General features: G+C 42.7%; 1 protein-coding gene across 1 annotated transcript in view; it reads right to left on the bottom strand.

Moving 5' to 3' along the window:
* Nucleotides 1–2,277: 2,277 nt before the first annotated feature.
* The window catches only part of LOC311048483 (matrix metalloproteinase-24-like), a gene marked incomplete at both ends in the record, with an annotated part of 67,470 nt that continues 43,930 nt past the window's right edge, over nt 2,278–25,817 (bottom strand). Inside the window, 3 exons of the mRNA XM_084061742.1 lie at nt 2,278–2,669; nt 5,466–5,732; nt 15,623–15,761. Coding sequence (XP_083917868.1) covers nt 2,278–2,669; nt 5,466–5,732; nt 15,623–15,761 — 798 coding nt within the window. The remainder of the gene's footprint in view (nt 2,670–5,465; nt 5,733–15,622; nt 15,762–25,817) is intronic.

The following is a 25,817-nucleotide window of genomic DNA, read 5'->3' on the forward strand; positions in this document are numbered from 1 at the left end:
CCCCTATTAGTCGTGTGAACGGAGCTACTTCATTAAGCCTGGTCGATGGTGCTGACGCACGCACGGCTATAGCATACTAATGCTAGCCCCCTCCGCTATCTCCTCTCTGTATTGCTCTCTCTCTCTCTCTCCGTCCCAGTCTTTTCCCCATAATCTTTCAAAGTCTCTCTCTCTCCCTCATCTCTGTCTCTATCATAAGGCTAATTAACACTTTGTCAAACGGACGCGACTTACGATAAAAACTAACATATGTATTAAACTGAAACAGCGTTGTGGCAAACGCATTGTTCGACAAAGTATCAATTAGCCTTTACTCTCTCTGTTCTCCTTTTTTCTCACAGTCCTCTTGTTCCCACATTTTATTTGTATTCACACGCCTCACAATATTCTTTCACAACTCTCTCTCCTCCCTGCTCGCCCCCGCTTTAGAGAGAGAGAAAGCAACCAACACAAAGAATGCAATACAAATATGGAAATAAAGTCAAGGACAGAACAAAAGCACAAATACATACCAAAAAAACAACCTTCCAGCTGTGAGCGGAGCTCGTTAAGCGGCGGACTGGTGAGGCCATAGCCACCACGAAGACAGGGAAGGCAACATCCTTGAATTAACAACAACCTGTCCTATCGGGTAATTCTGACCTCCCATTATTCCGACGTCCCGATAGTCTGACAAACGTCAGGTTAGTGTGAGGTTAGGGCTAGTTATAATGGGGCCAGTCGGAACAACGAGACGTCGGAATAATGACATGGCACCCTCCCATGTGCGCCGATGAGTGTCTGCTCATGTGCCAAACAACCCCTCCCCCACCCAGCCAAAACTGAACAAAATAAAGAAAAACAGATGAAAAAAAAAAGATGTTTGTTTATCCTTCTGTACAGGGCTGTTGGTAAACCACCTTTAGAACCGTTCAATCATCTTCTTGCTTAGTTGAGAGTAGTGCAGTAGGGCAGTGGTTCTCAACCTGTGGGCCGGGGCCTACTGGTGGGCCGCAAGGGTATATATATAAAAAATATATAGATGTTAAAAAAAGAATTCCATGGTATTGTTTCTTTAAAACCTTTAAAAAAAAGAGATTTCATTGTGACACTGATAAATAAAGTATACAACGTTGGTTGCACTGATCCAAGCCAACCAATCGATTGATTGATTAATCATTAAAAAAACACGCTGCATTTAACACGGCAGCCAAATCACTGCAGTGTTAAGTGGTCAGATGGGTGGACCATTGCGAACACTTTCGAGATTTTCACGTTGGGCCCTGATCCGGAAAAGGTTTGAGAACCACTGCAGTATGGGTCATGTGTAGATAGAAACATCTGGGTTGACATGAGTGTGTGTGTTCTTGTGTGTGGTTTGACAAAGAGAGAAAAAGGTCCTCTTCCACAATTCAACACAAGCAGAAATAAGCAGAAAAAAAATCATCGATCCACAAAAAGATCTTTTTTTTTCTTTTCGTCTTTGTTATGGCCTTTCTACCTACATTTTATGTTCAAGTTACATTTTTTTCCTCAGTTTTTTTTGTCTTTCTTTATTTTCTATCATTTCATTTTTATTTCTGACTTAATAGTTGAAGTAGTTCATTCTCCGCTCCACTCCTTTTTCATTCTTTTTGTCCTGGGGGTTTCGTGTTATAAGGTCCCAGGAGAAATCATCTACGGCCATCATGTGACTATCACCCCCGTTATCTTGTATCAAAGTAAGCTATAGGCTATATCCAGGGGCTGAGCAGTCCTTGGATATCAAATCCTCCTACAGGTTTCATTGTCTTCTCATGCTGTTGCAGCTAATCGTCTACCATTATTAGTTTACGGTTCCTCTTCAGGTGAACAAATCAAAAAACAGTTTCACCCTTTTTTCCCCCAGACAGTTTCTTTTGCTTTTTTTTCGTCTAAACCGAGGTGTTTGTGTTACAAGACAGGCACAAGTCGCACACGCATACAAACACACAGCTCATACTGCGAGTAAACATCTCCCTTTTGACTCGCACATAGCAGACGTGTGTACTGTACCTACATGTAGCGTTTGCCGCTATACGGCGCTTTTGCGTGGGTTTTACCGCCCCCTCCCTCGTCCCGACAAGCGGGGTCGACGTGACGTAGCCTAGCCAGCGGCGTGTCAGCTGGCTCAATAAAGTCCCGACACGTCAACCCTTGAAACCCCCCCCCACCCCACGCTCAAGACCTTTGAATTGTCAACATTGGAAACTACAATGCCCAACCCGCCCCCCGCCCCCCACCACCTCCACCACCACCCCGTCTCGGAAGCGCGTCCCGTCATACCCACTCCTGGACGGGGTACTTGTAGTAGTGCTGCGGTACGGCGCTCTCCCGCTGCGTCCCTTTGTTCTTGAACTGGAAGATGGTGTAGACCAGCACGAGGATGCACAGCGACAGGATGCAGGGGATGACCACGGCGATGGCGTTGACCGTGGTCGGGACGTCGTTGATGGTCACCATGATGTCCACGTCGTCCAGGGGCAGCGTGCGGTCGCCGCGGTTGTTGCCGCCTCCGCCGGCCGGCCCCCCTCCGCCGGCCGCGCGCTCCATGTCGGACTGGTCGCAGCCCATCCAGTCGCGCAGGATGGACTTGGGGTAGCCGGGCTCCACCGACAGCTTCTGGTTGTCGAACTTCCAGTAGTCCTTCCCCTTGTAGAAGAACGTGTAGTCTGTGGGACAGGAGGGGACAGGAGGGAAGGCATTTCACGTCACTCTCTCAACACATCAAACTAATAGATTTAACCCATTAAGACCTGAGGCAGATTCTGCAAATGCCTTCTAAATCAGTTCTCACACTTGTCACGATTCTTCAAAAATGTTTTAAAAAATAGCAGATGTACAAGCTTGCAGCGTGGCATGAAGTGACGCGCTGTGAGCTTGTGCATCTGCTATTTTTGAATAGCCAACGCAAAAACAACCACGCGTTGACCGTTGAACCAAACAAACTTTGTGAGCGTCTCATCAGAGACAGCTCTGCCATGACACACTGGAAGTAGGAGGCTTCTGTGTTTGGCTTGTTTTGATTGGACCACAACGTTATGTAATGCCTATGAGACACTGTAGCCAGGAGACCGATGTGACTCTACCAGAGAGAGAGAGAGAGAGAGAGAGAGAGAGAGAGAGAGAGAGAGAGAGAGAGAGAGAGAGAGAGAGAGAGACTGAGACTGAGAGAAAGAGAGAGTGCTTGAGTGTTAAATGAATGTACAGTAGAACTCAGTAAGAACACATGCAGCCTCAAAGCCAAAAAATGACTTATTTTCTATCAATTACTCACCCCATAAAGCCTTGAATTCATGGAGATGTTTTGGTCACATTCCTGCAGCCAATAATTTGATGACTGACAGAGTCTGCTATTGACCGATGACCCGGCCATCAAAATATTGGCTTAGGAATGCGACAAGAACTAAAAAATCTCCATGAAGTCAAGGCTACATGGGATGTGTAATTGATAGAAAGTAAGTCATACTTTGGGTGAACTACTCCTTTAAGCCTTATTTATACTTTGTCTATGATGATGTCGCTTGTCAAAAATAGCCCATGATGTTTAACATCTTCCTACATGGAAAACTCTAAACCCGACCCCTAAACCTGACCTCTAAATGTCTTACCTGTAACCTAACCCCAACCTGAATCTTTTCCAAATTGTAAGTCTAACTCTAAACATAATTTTGAACCATAATATGGTTAAAAATGATGTTTATATTATATACATCCATTTCTCTGGTGAGAACCAGTTAAATGGTCCTCACAACGTCTATGTCTCAAATTATACTATACATCTGGCTCTCACAAGTAAAGTAATACAAGTACACACACACACACACACACACACACACACACACACACACACACACACACACACACACACACACACACACACACACACACACACACACACACACACACACACACACACACACAGGTCTGCCCCCTGGAGTTGTGGTATCTTACAGTGGGTCACAGGGTCAGAGCTTGACAAGCATAAGTGATGATGGGCAGATTCCTTCTAGGAAGTGTGTTTGTGTGTGTGTGTGTGTGTGTGTGTGTGTGTGTGTGTGTGTGTGTGTGTGTGTGTGTGTGTGTGTGTGTGTGTGTGCGTGCGTGCGTGCGTGCATGCGTGCGTGCGTGCGTGCGTGCGTGCGTGCGTGCATTACTACACTTGCGACGACCAAATGTTCCCTCAAGTACAGTAGAGTAGAACTTGAGCAAATAAACGTTGTGAGAACCGTATTCCTGGTCCTAACAAGATAAATGGTTGTTTTATGGTTGAAAAAAGAGTGTTATGCAACGAAAAATTGCTGATCCATAAGCTCACAACTGCGACACGTTGTGAGCTTGTAGATCTGCTATTTTCGGCTTTAGGCTTACTGTAAAAATAATGGCAAAACATATTAAAAATGGCATTCATAAAATTGCTGTCATAAATTTGTGTGTGTGTGTGTGTGGTGTTTTGTGCTGCAGTAGAACAAACAGGAGGAGGGGGGAATCATTAGCTTGATGTGACCTATAAGTGAATTAGTTCCTAACTGCTGCTTATATCGTTTAGCTGACTGGCTAGAGAGTCTGACTGAATTAATTCTAGCTAAATATATCTAAATGAATCCTATTCAAACAGTTTTGTTTATATAGTATATAGCATTACACATTAAAATGTGTTTATCTATGCAATACGCAAACACATTGGGGGTTTAGCTAGTTTGTTCTCCAAATAAAAAGGGAAGAGGGATGTGATGCTTGTTTGGTTGTTAGATACGGTTGTCATTAATCAAACTTACATATTATCACTGTCAGGTGGAAACCTTGTATGTCCAAAACTCTTACTTTTCACGAAATGAAAACAAAGAACCTATGTTCCCCATGAATCTAATGGAGTTATTATTTAGCCACAAGCTCTGGTTGATTATTTTAACTGCGTGGTTCAATAGAGCACCATAGTCTGACGTATTGCCGGGACAATTAGTTCATGTTTGGACCACAATTCTTATATGAGACGATTCTAAGATGACCCAATGTTATTGTCCATAGAAACATTACTTCTGTGAAGTGAACCAGGGGATGAACGAGTGACGTCAGGACTTCGGTACTCTGTACTTGAAACCCCCAAACAAACTTAAAGTACCTTTGGCTCCGCCCCCTCAGCCAAAAGTACACCCTGCGTATGTCACTGATCACATGACCTCAATCATTATCCAGTTCTAGGCAACATAGCAACATTCTTATTTCCACACAACAGCTCTAAGGTGTATTAAAGACATAGTTCAATGTTGAAAATGAGTGGTCTTCCCCTTTAACCACTTTCACTCTCCATTTATTTCACAAATTGCTACATTTTAACCACTTTAACCCTATTTAATACTTTGTCTGTTCAAAACATGAAGATATATAAGCTTACTTTGTCTGCTATCTACCCGACAGCAATGATAAGGTCTTTAAATAGTAAAAAACAATATAAGTCGGACACTCACAGCCCTCTCGGCTGATGAAGGCTCCCTGCGGTGCGTCGGGTATTCCCTTCCACACGGTGATGGGTTTGGGGTACCCCGGGTCGGCCGTGCGCTTCTCCTCGTTGTAGCGCCAGTACTGGTCGCCCTTGAAGAAGTAGGTCTTCCCCACGGGCTCCCAGCGCAGGGCCGTGTCGATGCCGTCTTTGGGCAGGCAGCTGCCCAGCTCCACCAGGCTGTGCGGGTAGCCGGGCTCCGCCGTCACCTCCTTGAACACCCAATACTTATCACCTGGAGAAGAAGGAAAAACACATTGTCACCTTCTGAAAATAATGGCCTATGTAATTGTTTAACCCAGTAAGACCATTTTCAACCTATCCTCATATGGTTCTCACTAAGGCTTTTAAATAGATACCACCATTTGTGTCTCACAGGAAGGCTGTGGACAGTTCAGAAACCTGCCTACCAATGCCATCATTGGTAGCAGTTGTACGATGAAATAGGGCATCAATTTAAGAAGCAAACATAATAAGTTGAAATAATTATGCAGATACAAGGTTTCTGACCGACAGCAACGAAATGTAACATTACGAGATATTAAACTGAAGAAAAGTGCCCGTGTCACTTCTTATGCTGGAGATAAGGAGGCGATACTAGAACACACTTTAACACCCAGATCAGAAACATTACCCCCCCGGGTCACAGAGACGTTTAGTGCAGAGACTATAATATGTCTTATCATCCTAGAGGACGAAATGCCAGGGACAGAATGGGGACGAGTGGGCTGAAAGGCGTTTCACAATACAAGTATGTGCACACAGCTAAATCTTGAGTGTCAATTGAACTCAATCATTTTTGTTATGCTTTAAGTTACAGTATAGCTTAACCAATTAAACAAGATATACTTGGTTGTAATTGTTCTAATGGCAACAATTGCTGATCTACAAGCTCACAGTGCAGTCATAACACGTGAGCTAGTAGATGTGCTATTTACGCGAATGTTCGCCTATTTTGATATGCAGAGAATGGAGATGCAAGGGTTCATGTAGCTCTGTATTCTAAATTATTTTGCGAATAAAATGTTATTTTGTCCAATCTGTATGGTAGAATATGTTAATACTCTAATTACGTGGTTGTATTTGGTCTCTCTGCTCTGCTATTGAGATCATGTGTCTAAGTTGGACACGACCTTTGACACGATCCTGTTTCTGGTTTGACACAAATTTTGACCCGAAGTTCAAAATGTAATTTCTGCCCAGCTCAAGCAGGCAGGCTCTACTAGCTGAGTGGTAAAAGATGTCAGCACTTGCGCTGGGGACCCGAGTTCAAATTCACGGGTAGAACAGGAAAGTAATAATGCAGCTTTAAGTGCAACACTATAACAAGAGCGAGGGTCAGTCAACAAACATGCTGCCACAGGTTTTTCATTTTGGACAACAAAACGATCTTTAGATATATTTAGGTATATTTTCGCTCCTCAGCGTGGTTCCAGATTGAAACAGTAAATTACACATATTAGTATTATTTTCCAAAGTCTTCTAACGTTAACTCAGGGTTAACTTGACGCATGGGGTCGATGAATACAAAGTAAGATTAATGCAGGTTGGATCAATCACGCCGCTACTCTCTAAACAGCAATTGACCATGCGGCAAGGGCAACCGCAGTTCCTCTAAACACTCTTCGCTTATCGCTTTGTGCAAACATGCGCCAGAGAGAGAGAACACAATGAAAGATTAATGCAACGTGGCAACATTTCAGTATGACACAATAAAGCAAGCATTTTTTATTTATTCTTAATAATAGCTGGTCAGCTAAATTCTTTAAACACGATCTTTTTCGAAGGAGAATAAATATGGGAGAGGTCACAATAAAGTAAGATTAAAAGTAGGTGGCTAAATGACTGTGCTATGCTGTAAACAAGCTGCAAACACACACACACACACACACACACACACACACACACACACACACACACACACACACACACACACACACACACACACACACACATGAAAGCATACACAAACACATCATGGTGTTCCACGAGTGGGGAGAGGACATTGCTTTCTTGTACAGACCCTTTTAAATTTAGAATTAGGCATACCTTTTTTTAAGCACTTGTATCTATTGTCGGTTGCTGGGAGTTTCAATTGTGCTGTCTATTTATTCATTGTCTTCTCTTAAATGTATGCATTGACCTGAGCAAAACGATTTTCCCTTGTGAATAATAAAGGACATCGAATCTAATCTAATCATGACCACGCAGGCAAAGTCCCTCATCGTGTAGAAGAAACACATCGTCACTGTCGGGTGGAAACCTAGTATTTCCAAAACCGCACATTTTCAGGAAATCGCTGGTTTAATATTTATAAAGCCTACAGACAGACTTGACCTAAAATAGCAAAAATAGTCGATCTAAAAGGTCACAGGATGTCCAGGGCCAAGGCAATTTTAATATAGGATGATAAAGTATAAATCTCTCTCTGAAAGAAAGAGAAAGAGAGAGGGAAGCCAAATTCCAAAACTCCAACTTCCACACTTACTCACTCACTCACTCACTCACGTCTTCCCCTCGCACCTGAGTCCCGCCTCCAGGGGAGGAGGAGAGGATTAGATGCGAGTTGGGAGGAATGAAATAGGTTGGACTGAAAGCCACATTCCCTTCCTAACGGTCCTGCCTACTTGCTCGCTCGCTCCTTCTGCGTGTCACGTTATATATTAGCCTGTTTGACAGGCATTCTAGCTCACACCATGCAAAACAAACAGCATGATTGTATAAATAAAGATCAACCCATTATATTATTTGCTGCTCAAGTAGCTTTGATCACTGTCATTCAGATATTTACTTCACTTCAGTATCTCTGCAATTTAATCAAGTGGGACACTTTCGCTCTCAGACCGTTCAACACACGCATGCTGGCACGTTATGTTTACATTTTAGGATATGAGCACGCAGATCAAAGTTTAGTCGGCTCTAAATTATCCCTTTAAAGTCTGTGAAACGGCACGGCTTTTAAACCCCATGTCCCAGACAGGGTAGTCATGGTTTCCGTCCCATAGCCAGAGGAGACGGTCAATCCAATAACAAAACAGATAAGCAGTCAACTCTTCTGGCGAGCCAGCGGACGAGAACAGGCTTGAGTGTACACTGGTTGTACTCTTAGTGAAAGCCGCTGCGAGAGGCTTGGAGAGCTCACTCTCTCTCCCCGGTCTGAGCTCCTCCAAAAGCAAATTACCATTTGGGACACAAACTATTTCCAGATTAAGCTGGAGTGTGGAGCCGAGTGTGGAGCGAGCGAGGGAGGAGATTTGGGTATTGGAATTTGGCTAGACGCCGCTAGAGAGAGAGAGAGAGAGAGAGAGAGAGCCTGAACATAGCACAGGGATGTCTGCGGCTGCTGTCCATGGTTCTGAAGTAACTGCAGCTGCTGTCCATGGTTCTGAAGTAACTGTAGCTGCGGTCCATGGTTCTGAAGTAACTGTAGCTGCGGTCCATGGTTCTGAAGTAACTGTAGCTGCTGTCCATGGTTCTGAAGTAACTGTAGCTGCTGTCCATGGTTCTGAAGTAACTGTAGCTGCTGTCCATGGTTCTGAAGTAACTGTTGCTGCTGTCCATGGTTCTGAAGTAACTGTTGCTGCTGTCCATGGTTCTGAAGTAACTGTAGCTGCTGTCCATGGTTCTGAAGTAACTGTTGCTGTCCATGGTTCTGAAGTAACTGTTGCTGCTGTCCATGGTTCTGAAGTAACTGTATAGCTGCTGTCCATGGTTCTGAGGTAACTGTAGCTGCTGTCCATGGTTCTGAGGTAACTGTAGCTGCTGTCCATGGTTCTGAGGTAACTGTAGCTGCTGTCCATGGTTCTGAGGTAACTGTAGCTGCTGTCCATGGTTCTGAGGTAACTGTAGCTGCTGTCCATGGTTCTGAAGTAACTGTATGCTGTCCATGGTTCTGAAGTAACTGTATGCTGTCCATGGTTCTGAAGTAACTGTATGCTGTCCATGGTTCTGAAGTAACTGTTGCTGCTGTCCATGGTTCTGAAGTAACTGTTGCTGCTGTCCATGGTTCTGAAGTAACTGTTGCTGCTGCCATTTTGACTTCAGACAAAATTAATCAAGCTAATGGAATGATGTTAACCATAGACTTAATGGTCATGTAAATTCATGTTTTTTGTTTGTTTGTTCACATATCCTTTCTATCAATATGTTAGATTCACTTAACCACTTAAACCCTCAATACACAAACGACTTCTCTGAAAATCTACAACACCTCAACGCATCACAGCACATCACGTTGTGAGCTTGGAGATCAGCTATTTTCCCCCCAGAATAGGGATGCTAGGGTTCAAGTAGTTAATGTAAAAAAAAATCCTAGCACATTAAGATTTGGCAGCTCCCTCGTAGTAACTCTGAGGACCCCCTGTCGAAGACCCATGGACTAGAAGACGATCATCAATAATGAAATAAAAAGCAAGATTTTACTGATCCCTAAACCGGGAAAGCGTCTGTGTAAACTACTGATTTTGAAGGCATTTGTAGAATAGGCCTCAGGTCCTAATGGGTTAAATGACGGTACATTACCATGACGACAATAAGACCAAACAGGACACTAGTGGATCTCATGTGTGTGTGCGTGTGTGTGCGTGTGTGCGTGTGTGCGTGTGTGCGTGCGTGCGTGCGTGTGTGTGTGTATGTGTGTGTGTGAGGGAGAAACTGCAGCTGAGGGCTCAGAGAAAGCAAAGCTATTAATATCGCCTCCTGGCCGGTCGTGATAGCAGGATACTCAGTCAGGAGGTGTGTGTGTGTGTGTGTGTGTGTGTGTGTGTGTGTGTGTGTGTGTGTGTGTGTGTGTGTGTGTGTGTGTGTGTGTGTGTGTGTGTGTGTGTGTGTGTGTGTGAGAGAGAGAGAGAGAGAGAGAGAGAGAGATGGTATGAGAGAGAAAGTGAGTGAGAGGAGAAAGACACATTTTGGTGAAGAAAAGAAGGTGAGCGAGCGAATGAATGAGAGAGAGCGATAAACAAAGACAAAGGGCACGAGACAAAGGTACAGGAGAAAGATAGGAAAGAGAGAGAGGCAGAGAGAGAAACGTGCGAGAGAGAGAGAGAGAGAGAGAGAGAGAGAGAGAGAGAGAGAGAGAGAGAGAGAGAGAGAGAGAGAGAGAGAGAGAGAGAGAGAGAGAGAGAGAGAGCACATTGTGTGAGAGTAGATATGAGGGACACACACACACACACACACACACACACACACACACACACACACACACACACACACACACACACACACACACACACACACACACACACACACACACACACTGCGTAGGTCAGCAGTGAGGGGATGAAGGCTGGCTGGCCCTCCTCTTCCTTTCTCTCTGTTTCACATTAAATACATTTTCATGGGCTGAGGTGGGAGAAGGATTGAGTCCACTGACCCCAGAGCAGATGGCGGACGGACCGAGGGGATTTGTCTCTCTCTCTGTCTGTGTGTGTGTGTGTATGTGTGTGTGTGCGTATGGGGGGGGGGGGGGGGGGGGGGGGCTCAGCAGTGATCTTTCCCAGCAATACACCTATAAAATCCTCAGGGTTAATTTAACTCTGAAGCTAAACAATTGGATTGGATTGGAACATTGGAAACTCTCTTGAGTTACAAATGGATAAATGAACACTGAAGGTTTTACTGTGTGTGCCGTGGGCGAAAATAAATAAATTAAATTAAATAGCCTCGAGTTTGTGGCAGTGTGCGTAGAGCAGTGGTTCTCGAAGTGGGGTCCGGGGACCCCCAGGAGTCCTTGAGGGAATATTTTTAGATTTTTTTAACACAAATCATATATTCTGGGGTTCCCTGACACAAGATTGGGGTCTGCGGCCGAATACATTTTCATTTGGGGGTCCTTGACACGAGCAAGTTTGAGAACCTCTGGCGTAGAGAAACTGACCCCAGGGTGCTTTGTGAGAAAAGTGTGTCCCATGCATTCAAAGGAAGTTATTGAGTTATTTTATTATTAAGTCCAGCATCAGATTTGCTGCTACACAACTGAAGTTGCAGAAAGATTCTGTTTCTTATGTCTGAGAGGAATTTCCATGTGAAATAAATAAAGAAATAACTGAAGTGTAGCAAAAATTGCCTCCTGCTTGCACCACTTGCAAAGAATTGCATATTTCTTTGAAGGGGGAGGGGGGTAGTTGCTGCAAAACTGTAAATCCCTGAGGCGGGAAGCGGAACGTAACTTTTATGTTGGGACTTAAAATAAGAAGCCAACCTACTTTTGTGAAGCTTCAAGTGACAACATGTTTTTTCATGCGCTCCGTGTTTGTGGAGAAAGATTAACCCTTTCAATCCGGGAACGCATCTGTGTAACCACTTAAACCATTATTTTATACTTTATATATAAAAAATAGCAGATCTACAAGCTCATAGCGCGGCACCGAGTGCCGCGCTATGAGCTTGTATATCTGCTATTTTTGAAAAATCTTGAACATTTTTGAAAATCTTTGAATATATATATATTTTTCAAACACATTGTTTTACTAAAATCTTCTGGGGGGTCCCTGAAACAAAATATTTTCAGATGGGGGTCCGCGGCCAAATACATATAATTTTAGGGGTCCTTGACATGGAAATGATTGAGCCCCACTGATATTATAGCAATATAAGTGTTTCAGAAAACTGTTTGGATTTAGAAGAAATGTGTAGAATCGTATCTCAGGTCTTAATGAGTTAATGAACTTAGGATAACCAAAAGAGGCCTTGGTGTAAAAAGCAGTTTTTTCTGAAGTGATTTAAATCAGTGGTTCTCAACCTTTTTCTGGATCAGGGCCCACTTTGAAAATCTCCAAAGCGTTGGCGGCCCACCCACCCATCGGACCGCATTTTAAGAGCATGTTTATCTTTATAACGATCAATCGATCGATTTGCATTCCGGCTTGGCTCAATGGAACTAACATAGTATACTTTAAAGTTCATATTTACCGGTAGCACAAAAAAAAGTCATTGATTTCAAGATTTTAAAGGAAAAAAATGCTGTGACATTTCTATTTACATTTTGTTTCATATCGTCTCTGTCGGGTGGAAACCTCATGTCCCAAACTGTTACTTTTAAGGATTCAAATTCAAAAACAGCAAAAGCAGCAGATCTACAAGCTCAAATACCACAGTAGCTCAGTGTTTACCAAACAATGACGAGTGAATATATAGTTTATTATTATTATTATTATTATTATTATCTGAAAAGATTTAAAAATATGTATATTTCAGAAACCTTCAACAACAAAATAAATTATTATTATTTGTTGTTTAAATAAAATAAATAATCTACAAATAGAATAGCAGATCTACATGCGACGGGACGCGTTGTGAGCTTGGAGTTTGGCTATTTTCACTATTAGATAGGGCTTAAGCTGTTAATTATTATGTATGTTTGTATACGTTTGGGCCCCTGGGAAACATCACATTTCTCTTTTGGGACTCCAGCTAAAAGGTTTGTGAACCACTGCAGTAGCTCACTGTACTACACTGCTAGCAATTTAACTTTGTGTGTTAGCAATACACATCAACCCTTTATCCATTTTTTTCCCCCATTCCAGCTATTTTCTATTAGCTTCTTATCCAGAATTAACTGCAATGAGTGAGCGCAATGAAAGATTTCTTGATGCAATTCATTTGATGGTATTCTAATCCAGCTATTCTGAATAGGGTATTAAATTGAGATTAACTTTAAGCTGCTCCTGAATTTACAAATAAATAATGGAGCCATATCCACACTTTGAAAAAAGGTTTTCACACACACACACACACACACACACACACACACACACACACACACACACACACACACACACACACACACACACACACACACACACACACACACACACACACACACACACACACACACACACACACACACACGCACGCACACACACAGTTGCAGGGATAGACTTTGTTTACAGACAGTGCAGGGGAGAAAGACAAGCTTAGACAGAGACAGTGTCTAGGAGAGACAGAAAGTCAGTAGGAGAGCTGAGAAATAGTGTAGGAATGACAGACAGTGGGAGAGCTGGAATGACAGCCAGTAGGAGAGCTGAGAAGTAGTGTCGGAATGACAAACAGTAGGAGAGCTGGAATGACAGACAGTAGGAGAGCTGGAATGACAGGCAGTAGGAGAGCTGAGAAATAGTGTAGGAATGACAGACAGTAGGAGAGCTGGAATGACAGGCAGTAGGAGAGCTGAGAAATAGTGTAGAAATGACAGACAGTAGGAGAGCTGGAATGACAGACAGTAGGAGAGCTGGAATGACAGGCAGTACGAGAGCTGAGAGACAGTGTAGGAATGACAGATAGGAGGAGAGCTGAGAGACAGTGTAGGAATGACAGACAGGAGGAGAGCTGAGAGACAGTGTAGGTATGACAGACAGGAGCAGAGCTGAGAGACATTGTGGGAATGACAGACAGGAGGAGAGCTGAGAGACACTGTCGGAATGACAGACGGGAGGAGAGGAGAGACAGTGTTAGGAATGACAGACAGGAGGAGGGCTGAGAGACAGTGTAGGAATGACAGACAAGAAGAGAGCTGAGAGAGAAATACTGTAGGAATGACAGACAGCAGGAGGGCTGAGAAAGCGAGACAGTGTAGGAGATGAATAACAGTGGAAGATGGTAAACCAGCCTTGAGTATCTGTATCTGTGGTACCTTTGAATTGGACCTGTAAGGAAGAGGTGGATCACTTTAAACAGAGACTGACAGCACCATGTAGTCACTCAGCCAGCACCCTGTGGCTATAATCACATGACCTGTCTTTATCAATTCACAGGAAGTGATGAAGTGGGGGAAACAATACACCATTTGAAGAATGTGACACCTACCTAATCTGACACATTCATAACTGATGTGACAGTTAAACCTCGTCATTGAATGTCATTAAGATGAGAAACTACTCTGAGCCATGTACTGTACTTATGAAACAGTTTTTAAGCTGCAATAATTGGCTGTTGGGTTAAATGCAGATACATCATTTCACTGTGTATGCAATTATACAGTGACAAATACCACAAAGGCTTGTGGACTATATTATTATTATTATAACACCTTTAAAATGTGGCTTTGTTGACCAAACTTTAAGAGCAGATAAGGGCACCGCTGCGGGGCTACATCGAGAATGCTTTGAAGAAAATGTTCAACCTGGTAGAAATGGAGGCTTTGTAAGAGCCCAAACATCAATCTATCCAGTGTTATTAAAGTGACACTTTATCAATGACAATTACTTGCATATCTATTGTTGTTTGTTCACTCACAGAACTGATAAGGCTCCGGGCGGTGTGAGCGTTGCCTCAATCCAGCTCCAACAGTGTTCAAACATTGCAACTCGGAAGGCTATGATAACTGTACATAAACACTGGCACGTTTGTTTACTTAATTCTTTTAAGACTTTGAAGAAACATTCTAGAGACGCGCTGACACGTGCACAGGTTTTTTTCTTCTTTTTTTCCTTTTTTCTCGCACCTTAACTAACGTCCATAGCATATCATGTACAGTATGCTATATCTGCTGCTATGCTCACAAACCTTATGTCTTACCCCAGGTAGGCCTACTTATGGATAGATATCCGGTACGATGTAAATGTAATAGATTGAAATATTATTGATTTATACAAAACGGTCTATTAAGCTATTGTTGGTCAAAAGTATTTTATTTAAATGTCTTTATTTTGGTCCAGCTATTTCAAGTGATTTCCTTTTATTTGAAGCAACATTGTGGGTTCGTTTTGCAGAGTTTAATATGATTATATTACTGTACAACATAATCTTGATCTATCATTCTGTGATCGGCTAGTGAGTGTTTTGGTGAGTCGGTGATCGATTATGTTGGTCTGTCACAGTGGTTCCTGTAGAGGGGGACGGCGCTGTTTTCTCCTCAGATACACTCTGGTGTTTGAGAAGAATGCACCGTCGTGTGAATTCATTCAATTCATTCATTCATCTTTGCCCCTGTTTACAGGGGCGCTACATAAATATGTAGATCATTTGTTTGTTTTTTATTTATCTCTTCCCCCTTGCCCCCCCCCCCTAATCTTTTTCTTCCCTTTCTCTTATGAAAATAACAAAAAGAGTAAAAAAAAAAAAGAGTTCTGATTCTGAGACTGAAGGCACCATTATCATTCAGTCACTCCTTTTGGTTTTTGCTGTTACCTTTGAAGAAAACGAATTTGCCATCTGATCTCTCGTAGGCGGCATCGATGCGCGGCGGCAGGCCCTTCCAGAACTGGTCGATCTGCATGGGGTAACCCTCCTGGACCTTGTTGTTCCTCAGACGCCAAAACCAGCGGTCCTGGGATAGGTAGGGAGAGAGACAAGAGAAAATGTAAGTATCAAAAATGCATTAGTGTGTGTGTGTGTGTGTGTGTGTTCATAATGCAAGTGAAGAGTTTAATCCATTACGACCTGAGGCTGATTCTACAAATACCTTCTAAATCAGTTAGTTCTCACACTTCTGCTCGTAAGCATTTTCTCATGAAGTTTTTACCTGACTTAATTGCACGGGTCAATGTTTTGCTTTAATCCTCGTGTATTGTATTATTACTCTATTTTTGTTATTATACCCTGTTTTTAACTTGTTTATATTGTGTTCCATTGTACAGCACTTTGTAACATTGTTTTGAAAAGTACTTTATGAATAAAATGTACTTACTAACTTACACTTTCAAGATTTAAAAAATAAAAAAATAAAACATAGCAGATGTACAAGCTTGCAGCGTGGCACGAAGTAACACGCTGTGAGCTTGAATATCTGCTATTTTTGAATAGTCAGCGCAAAAATCGAAAATGAAAAGATGCTTTCCTGGTTTTAATGGGTTAATAGATAACAAAAACATGGGGACGTAATCATTCTACTCTTATGCCACCAAAATGTGGAATGCCCTACCACTAGCCATCAAAAAGTGTGACTTCCTACCCTCCTTCAAAACCGCCATATTAAAAGAGCACCAGTCTGCAATTTCCAACAAGACAAGTCTTCAAGCTTCAGCTTGCCAAAAGAAACAGTTTTTTTTTGTAAATAATATTGCTCTTAGTATTGATGATTTCTTATAGTATTGTATGCCTTTATATGTCTTGATTAATTGAATACATAGGACCACAATGGAAACCACCCCTCAGGGATTTTTGTGTTATCCTTTTAGTAGTATTGTATAACTGTACCTCTGTACAGTTATACCTCTGTACAGTTATACACACCGTTAATAAACACTGTTAATACATTGCTAAAAAAGTATTCAATCAATCGATCAAAAAAAGATATAACTCAAAAAGGTACATTTTGATTATTTGTTTTGCTTCCTATTTCTCATGATTATTGCATGGTGCTCCCTAATAGCATCACGATATGTATTGGATATGGAGATTTAGCTTCCAGTACACAGTAAACTAGCTACAGCTTGTTCAGCTATTCATTATTCATGACACTGAATCTCTAATAAATTATTTGCGTGATGTTTCGTCTTTGCCTCATTTGCTAAAATATATAATTAATCAGCTGGGTTATAGTTTCCAAAATACAAATTGTCACTTGACAAGAGAATGTGCGGTCTTCCATGGAAACTCTGACTCTCAAGCAGCAATGCATACATTACTTTAGGGACAGACAAAAAATAGCCTGAAAGAATAATGGACCAAGAAAGAGAGGCGAGCAGAATGAAAGAAGGAAATGATTGCGAGGAGGAATTGGAAGATGAGTGGCACACAGGAACAGGGAAGAGAAAGTGAGATCACGCGAACAAATATTATAGGCTGGCTTAATAGCTTGGCTGTAAGACACCGAGTTGGACATTTAAGAACGATACACGAAGAAGCAGCAACCTTTGCTACTTGCAACATTGCCCATGTTTGAGTAGGTGTTTTCACACCCTCTGGTGGACAGAAATGTGGAACGTGGAGATGTTCATCCTCCTATAATTTGAGTAACCTCTGTCTGTAGTGGTGACTGTCTGTAGTGGTGAAGCTACCCGCTTCTCCTCCCGGTTCTCCTCAGTGGCTGGAGCAATTGCTCTGATTTTGCACACAGCCATTGACCATTACCATCTGAACTTAACTGTGAAGCCCGTTTTTCAATTTCATCAAATCTCAGCTTCTTATTAGCGTTTATGTGTGAAACAATGTCGCCTCCCGGGTTGCCAGATCATGTGCGCATATCCCCCCACGGATGCGTCGACCGGGTATGGTCTAGTATTATATAACCGAGTGAAGCTTTTGTCAAACTGTTCGCAGTGGAAACCTTCTCTCCAGTGTGGATACGCTGGTGTCTCTTCAGATTACTTAGTTCCAAAAAACTCTTGTCACACAGTTGACAGTGGTAAGGTTTTTCTCCAGTGTGGACGCGCTGGTGTGTCTTTGGGTGATTTAACCGACTGAAGCTCTTGCTACACTGTGTACAGTGGTAAGGTTTCTCTCCAGTGTGGACATGCTGGTGTCTCTTCAGGTTACTTAGTTCATTGAAACTCTCGTCACACCGTTGACAGTGGTAAGGTTTCTCTCCAGTGTGGACATGCTGGTGTCTCTTCAGGTTACTTAGTTCATTGAAACTCTCGTCACACCGTTGACAGTGGTAAGGTTTCTCTCCAGTGTGGAGGCGCAGGTGTGTCTTCAGGTGAGATAACTGACTAAAACTCTTGCCACACCGTTTACAGTAGAAAGGTTTTTCTCCAGTGTGTATTCGCTGGTGCGACACCAGGTTACTTACAGTAACTGACCAAAACTCTTGTCACACCGTTGACAGAGGTAAGGTGTTTCTCCAGTGTGGGTCAACTGATGAGTCTTCACCTCTGGCTGAGTTAAAGTATCTGAGTTAAACTGGTGATGACTGGGATATGTTGGTTCATCTGTGTCTCCTTGTTTATGGCTGGTTACAGAGCTGATGGTGGTGATTTGCTGACAGGCTGCTGAGGTCATCTGTCCATGGGTCAGCATTTGGCGGTAGGGGTCATTGTGGCTCCTCTTCATGTGTTTATGGAGGTAGACCCGAGACGTTAAGGCACATGGACACTCAGAACAGGGGACCTGAGTATGGGAAGATTGGGACCTCATTCCTTCCAGGAGCGGTAGTCCATTGTCAAACATACCGCTATACATGGACTGTGAGATGGAGTCTAGTTTTGTTGCAGCAAGATTTGTCCTATACGCTCCTATACACACTCTCTCTCTCTCTCTCTCTCTCTCTCTCTCTCTCTCTCTCTCTCTCAAAACATTATCTTGTTTTGTCAATACCAGCAGCAATGCATATACATTACTTCAGGGACAGACAGAAAAATAGCCTGAAAGAGTAATGGGCCAAGAAAGAGAGGCGGGCAGAATGACAGACATAAACAATGCGTACGCATGTCAACGGGAGAAACATGAAACTGTGGCACCCATGGCTGAAGATAATCACAAGAAATGGTTCCATTGTGTAAAATGAAGCAAGATATTACCCCTAAACATATCAAATAGTTTATTGTTGCTGTCGGGCAGAAACCGCTTATGTCCATATTCAACTTTTTGTGTTTTTTTCATAAATCAACCCTACTCGTACTACAGTGTCACACAAAAACATCAAAAGTAGCAGATGCTGTGCTTAGTACACGATAAATGCATGTTAGGACATTTATCCTCATAAACAATAAGCTGAACAATAGGACAAATTACATTTACACTGTTACACACTTGCCTCAGTAAGGTAGACATGTGTGCATAGGTTGTGTTTGTAATTAGCACGTTTGTTGTGCAGAACTGTCAATGCGATAATGACCCTTTTATAAAAAAGGCATGCAATAACAATGTATAATGATGCCCAATGGCTCCATTTGACACTGTTGGAGGATGTGGAAATGGAAGACCGGATTGGGTCCACGTACCGCGCCACTCCCCATATTTAGAACCAATAGAAGCACGTTTATATATATATATATATATATATATATATATATATTTAGAATCACGTATCAACGAGTCTGACTAACCACTGAAGCCGTTGCACAATGTAGGCGAACAGAAATAGTGAAAATGAAAAGAATCCCCAGCAAATTTAGTTAATTATAGCTTAAAAATAATCGTAACCACCTTAACCCTAATTTCATACTTCAGCTGTTTGAAAATAGCAAATGTAAACGCTCATAATGCACCGGGATGCGATGCTTTGGGAGCTTGCAGATCTGCAATTTTCAAAAGATTTGGACATATCTTGAGAAACTGTGAAAATTGTCATAAATTGTGAATAACTTATTATTTTCAGATGGGGGGTCCACGATGGGGGGTCAACGGTCAATTAACATATCAATTTAGGGGGTCCTTGACATGAAAATGTTAGAGAACCGCCGGCCCAATAATCCGTTGGACGACCTTGCAGGGCGACCGTGTGGATATCCCCTCTAACGCTGGCTGATCACCACTTTCCGACCCACAAACTATAATGCGTGCCTCTCTCCCAGGCAGGCGTGCCGTGTTGTAGAGCGGGCTGGTGAAGGGCAGATGGCGTGTACACCTCCATTTCATCAGGCGGAAAATTGTTGTACAAGCCTGAAGAGGTCTGCCGCATTGTGATGGCCTGCGCTGTGCTGCATAATGCGGTACGCCAGGGGTCTTCAATGTAACCAGGGACCCCCCCCCCACCCACACTACATACTGTATAAAATTGTGTTGCAGATTCATCTTTTTCATAGATTTCATAGATAGCTTCATAGACTTGTTTGACAGCACTATCATCAGTGTTGTGTAAATTCACCTTTTCTGCTTGTTGGATTAATGTCGGATTCATGTTAATGTGTATTTTCAGACATTTAACCAGTTGAACCCTCAATACTAAACTTGACCTTTACCTCTGTACTTGTTCTGCTCTTTTTTCCCTCTACATAAAATGTCTTTCCCTCTACACCAAAAATAGCAGCGCTATAAGCACACAACGTGTCGCAGTGCGACGCCTTGTGAGCTTGTAGATCTGCTACTTTTGGCGACTGTTCCCCCAGAATAGGAATGCTAGGGTTCATGGGGTTAATGTAAAAAAAAATTACACAAAGATTTGGCGGACCACCTGTTGTAACTCTGAGGACCCCTTAGGGGTCTCGGACCCCCTTTTGAAGACCCCTGTGGTACGGGACACACAATGGTGGACAGTAAGTACATTCACTTGAATACTGTACTTATTTACTTATTTCACATTTCTGGGGGTCATTTTAACGTCTACTCTGGCTTTTGTGTGCACCCCAGACTGTTTGTTAAGTTGCTAGATTCGATATTTAGATATTTGATATAAATTCTATCAGACTTTCACGGTGCGAGGCAGGGAGGTATAGGACCTAAGTGCGAGATGAGAGGCAGAGGCAATGCAGCTCGAATCAAAGTGTTTATTAACACTGTCACAAAAGGAGTTGGCAGCAATCAACGTCAGGTACAGGCAAAGTCAGTCACCGGGTAATCAGATAGAACATGAAATAGACAATACAGGAGTAAAGGGAAAACTAGACTGGGAAAGCTAGGGGAATATAACACAAGACAACAATAAGTGAGGAGACAAAGACTAGCATGAACTCACACGACTACAATCAACGAACCAACAGGGAACTGAAGCAAACAGAGGAGCTAAATAGACACAGGACTAACTGGACACAGGTGAACTCAAAGACAATCAACACAGGGATTGGCTGGGAGACTAACAGGACACAGGTGGAGAACAAACTAATCAAAGGGAGATGAGACAAGACAAGACAAGACAGGTAGCAACAACTAGACAGGAGACAGGAAAACTAGGAACATAACTACACAATAAAAGTACAAGGAGAACCAAGGCAAATGGCAACAGAGTTACAACAATGCAAGAATACATACAGAACATCATGAACAATGGCCTACACAGGCCTACAGAACAGCCCTTAAGAGTTCAACACCATATAAGGGCATTCAAGGTCCAAATAATAAGGGCACAGTACACGGCCCGAGGAGCGGACCGTGACACAGACGGTTACATGGCGGCATTCCGACATGTCGCCTTTCCGACGTTAACGAACCCTATACCTAACCCTCACCCTAACCCTAACCGCACGCGGAAGCCACTAGTCGGAGTGGCGAGATGTCGGCGTGGAAGACTGTTACCGACACAGACGCCCTTCCTATGTAAATTGTAACTTCAAACTCCATTTTAACCATGTTAGACTCATTGAAAACACACATCCACACATGAATTGATATTGTCCTTTCTGATGTGTGAGGGGGCCGTGTTTTTTCAATTACTCTCTTTTAAATAAAATAAATAATACCATCCGTTTCAAAATTGCATAAATGCATGAGATTGAGCGATTTAAAACGAGTGCTCCGCAAAACCCCCTCACTCACACGGCAGGCAATAATGTGTGTGCACAGGTAATGCAGGCGTTCATTGACAGAAAGTTGCTCATAATATGACAACAGTGGATTGTTGTGAAACAAGAGCTTAACACAGACAAAGAGGAGAACCCAAGCTTTCCCTAGAGAGCGGTGCAATGTTGGTGAGTTTATCGTCATTTAATAAAATCTTATTTGACTGTTCTGTCTTCACAAATAGGGCTGCCGGTGGAGGGAAATGCAACTTTAGAGGTTGGATAGCTTCTAAGTTGATTGCGGCAAAGGTCTGGCAGACAACCAGAGTCCAAGATGGAGAATCAGAACCAGGAGATAAATCAAGCGAAGACAGTGTGTGTGTGTGTGTGTGTGTGTGTGTGTGTGTGTGTGTGTGTGTTTGTGTGTGCGTGTGTGTGTGTGTGTGTGTGTGTGTGTGTGTGTGTGTACTGAGGGGCTAATGAGGGAACAAGCTGCAGGTGAGGAAATGGAAAGCTCAAAATGCTCAATTATTTTAGGATGATACACCATCCCACACTCATTAGCCTCATAGCATAATTGCCTATGTCATATTTTGGAGACAGTCTGATATCTGCCTACTCTACTCTCCTAACACATAAAAATGTGTTTTTCTTTTCATTTTGCCTAAGTCATATTTTATCTGCCTTTGTTTATATCTGTCTAACTCTCTGTCCTAACACTGCTGATTCATCATGCATTAACGTTCCAAAAGTCATGATTTTCTGAAAACCTTCAAATGTGACGTCGGAGAATGGTCCACAAAATGTTCTCCTTAAGTGGCCGGCGTCTGACGTCAGATATTTCTGTCCCGTGCGTTGCAGGGACAGAGAAAGGTCGATAACAAAGTGGATTTTCTCCTGATTTGTCTCTCTGGGAAAAAAAGGCCATTTTATTGTGGAAGATTGTGTGTCTTGTGAAGAATGGGTCCAATATTTAGTTCAGTGACCATGAGGCTAAAGAATGGCTCAGAAGCTGTGTTCATATGTTTGCGTCCATTGGAATCAATAGACTCATGACCTACCTCCGGTCTCCTAAAGAGTAGGAGTAGGCCTACAGGACAACATTGACAACAAAATTAGAGGAATACAGGGAGACCAGGAAAGGATTCATAACACCCTTATCCTAATTGGTGTGAGGAGAAGACAGTGTTGGAAGTTATTTTTGATGATAGTTGGTCTTTGGTCTATTTATTTCTGAGGCAGAATCTTGTCCTGATTCAAGAGGTACTTGGCAGACACAGGAGGCATGTGAAGAGAGGAGAGACGGAACAAATCTAAACTTAACGGATATTCGGCTCTTTTCAACAACAGCGAACCTTGTCAAAATGTGGAACATTTTGAATATTACACAAATCTTATTAGGGGTCCCTAGCACAAAATCTTTTCAGATGGGGGTCCACGTCCAAACACATGGGGTTCCTCGATTTGAAAAAGTTTGAGAACCACCAAGAGGAGGGCAAGAGGAAAGAAAGCAACCAATGAGGAGAGAGGAAATCGCTCTAATACAGGAAGATGAGGCAATGATGAGGAGAAGAGAGAGAGAATGTTCATAAACACTGAGGTAAACATATAGGAGAGGAGAGGAGAGGAGAGGAGAGGAGAGGAGAGGAGAGGAGAGGAGATGAGATGGAAGAGGAGGAGAAACAGGAGGAGACGGGGATGAGCATCAATCTTAGCTCATTATCATTTGGCTCTGGTGAAACTAGGACACGGCCAAGCACAGTCCCCAATGACTGCTACTCTCACACACACACACACACACACACACACACACACGCACACACGCACACACGCACACACGCACGCACACACGCACGCATGCATGCATGCACGCACGCACCTCATATGGTGAAACATCATCCACTATGCTGCTAATGCTTTTCTGTCTGAGGCGAAACGGGGGGGAAAAAGAGAAAGAAAAATCGATGCTGTACATCTTAGTGAAGAATCCATGAGGGTTTCTCACTGAGGAGACATCCCATAATGACTGACTCATCTCACACATCCACCCCGGCTCTCAAAGCTTTTTATTTTGACCGAATATTCCACCCATGTTTTGCACCCAGGAAGATAAACTTAAAAGACCCGCACACATTTCTACAACATTTTAACCTGTGGTAACCCAGCTCGCCAATGTTAATCCTAACCCTAGTAATCAGGCCCCAAATCAGGTAATTCATACCCCAACGCCTAAACCTTAACCTCTAAATAGCCTACCTAATCCTAACCTGAATCGTTTCTAATTGTAAACCTAACTCCCCAAATCAAAACCAAAACCTTTTCAGGCATAAGAGAACAATTTCCCTTGTGAAAATGGTCCTCACAATGGCCCTCATTTATCAAAGTGGTGTAGACCGGATAATGGGCGTACAGCGAGATCACCGCAATTGTCTGCATTTATCATTCCATCGTGACTTTGACTTGAGCATACTGCCCGCTCAGATCTCACGTCTAGTCTGACGGAGTGTAGAATTTGTCTAGAACTGTTTGTTCCATAGTAGACATGCGGAGCAGCATTGTCTGACCATCTGACAGGAATCTAAACATATGTACAGTATTCACTCCAAAAATGTAAAGTGTGGAAATTTTTTTTTTATAAAGGCATACAGTACATCGACGATGTGTCATAAGAAATTGGTAGGATATTTCCAAGGGTACAAGCAATTAAAATCGCGCAATTAAAAACAATATAACTGCTTTACTGGCTCTGTTAAGACATATAAACGTATACAGTACATGCGAGAGGATTTTGGGAGCGCTGCGCTGGAATATTTTCACAGGGTCCCCGCACATTTTTAGCAATGAATTTCCAAAACTTTTCCAGAATATTTAGCCCAATTTCCAGGCCTATATAACAATCATTCGGCGCAATAATGTGTCTCTTACTCCTATGTAGAATGCCCAAAGATAGGCAGTGTAGCAAAAATAAAGTTTGAGACATACATTAGGCTGCCGTCACACAGCCCGTTCGGCGAAAAACTACTTATGTTACATATTTCGTGTAATATTATTCATGTTTATGAAAATGTTTTGTTTTAACAAAATCAATAGCCAAAAACAATGCATAGCCAAATATTTTCCAGGACCCTTGATAAATTCCAGGACCTTTGATGATGTTTGATCAATTTCAAACCTTTTCCAGTACTGGATTTTTTTTAATTTTATTTCAAAATATTTCCAGGAATTTCATGACCGTGGGGACCCTGTTTTCATGACATGGAGACATTGGAGAGTGAAGTCTCCAATGGGTACTTACAGTAGGTACTGTACTTGGGTACTGTACTTAGGTACTGTACTTGGGTAGCCTACTCGAATGCCAGCGCAAGTGATCTTCACGGGCCGCAGCGGGAGATCGGAGGTCACCAGCCCTCCACACACCAACCTTCATCCATGTTTACGCATTTATCAGTTACTCCATAAACGTTCATAGGATGACAGCCCTAGGCTATATTTCTCATAAACGTGGTGTCATGGTCACGGGAGGGTTACAGTACATGTCGCCTTTCCGACATGTCGCCTTTCCGACGTTAACGAACCCTATACCTAACCCTAACCCTAACCGCACGCGGAAGCCACTAGTCGGAGTGGCGAGATGTCGGAATGGAAGGCGGTTACCCACGGGAGGACTCCTTTATTTTGCAAAAACAGCATAGTCTCCACTCAGCTGCATGCTGCTCTGGGGTTAAATTAAACCCCACACGTATTCCAATCATGACTGATTGGTGTCATTCAACAACGTACGGGAAACGCATAGGCTATTTATTATTTAATTCATGATTCAGGTTTTCGTTTAGGATATATCTTTACTTATGGCCTGTGTATGCAAATAGCATGTGCCATTACCACGCATATGATAGGCGTGTGTGCTGTATAGCTGTGTGTGAATCCACAGAGATGTTTGGTGGTGTTACTTCACATGTTGGAGAAGTTCCTCTTCTCGGCCGTAGCTTATTCATGTCTAAAAAAAATTGGGCCGAGTCTCTGCCACATTTATCAACAGCGGAAAATCTAACACTAGACGGTTTGTA

This window comes from Gymnoscopelus microlampas, assembly GCF_963454915.1.
Source record: "Gymnoscopelus microlampas genome assembly, chromosome: 7".
NCBI classification, from domain to species: Eukaryota; Metazoa; Chordata; class Actinopteri; order Myctophiformes; family Myctophidae; genus Gymnoscopelus; species Gymnoscopelus microlampas.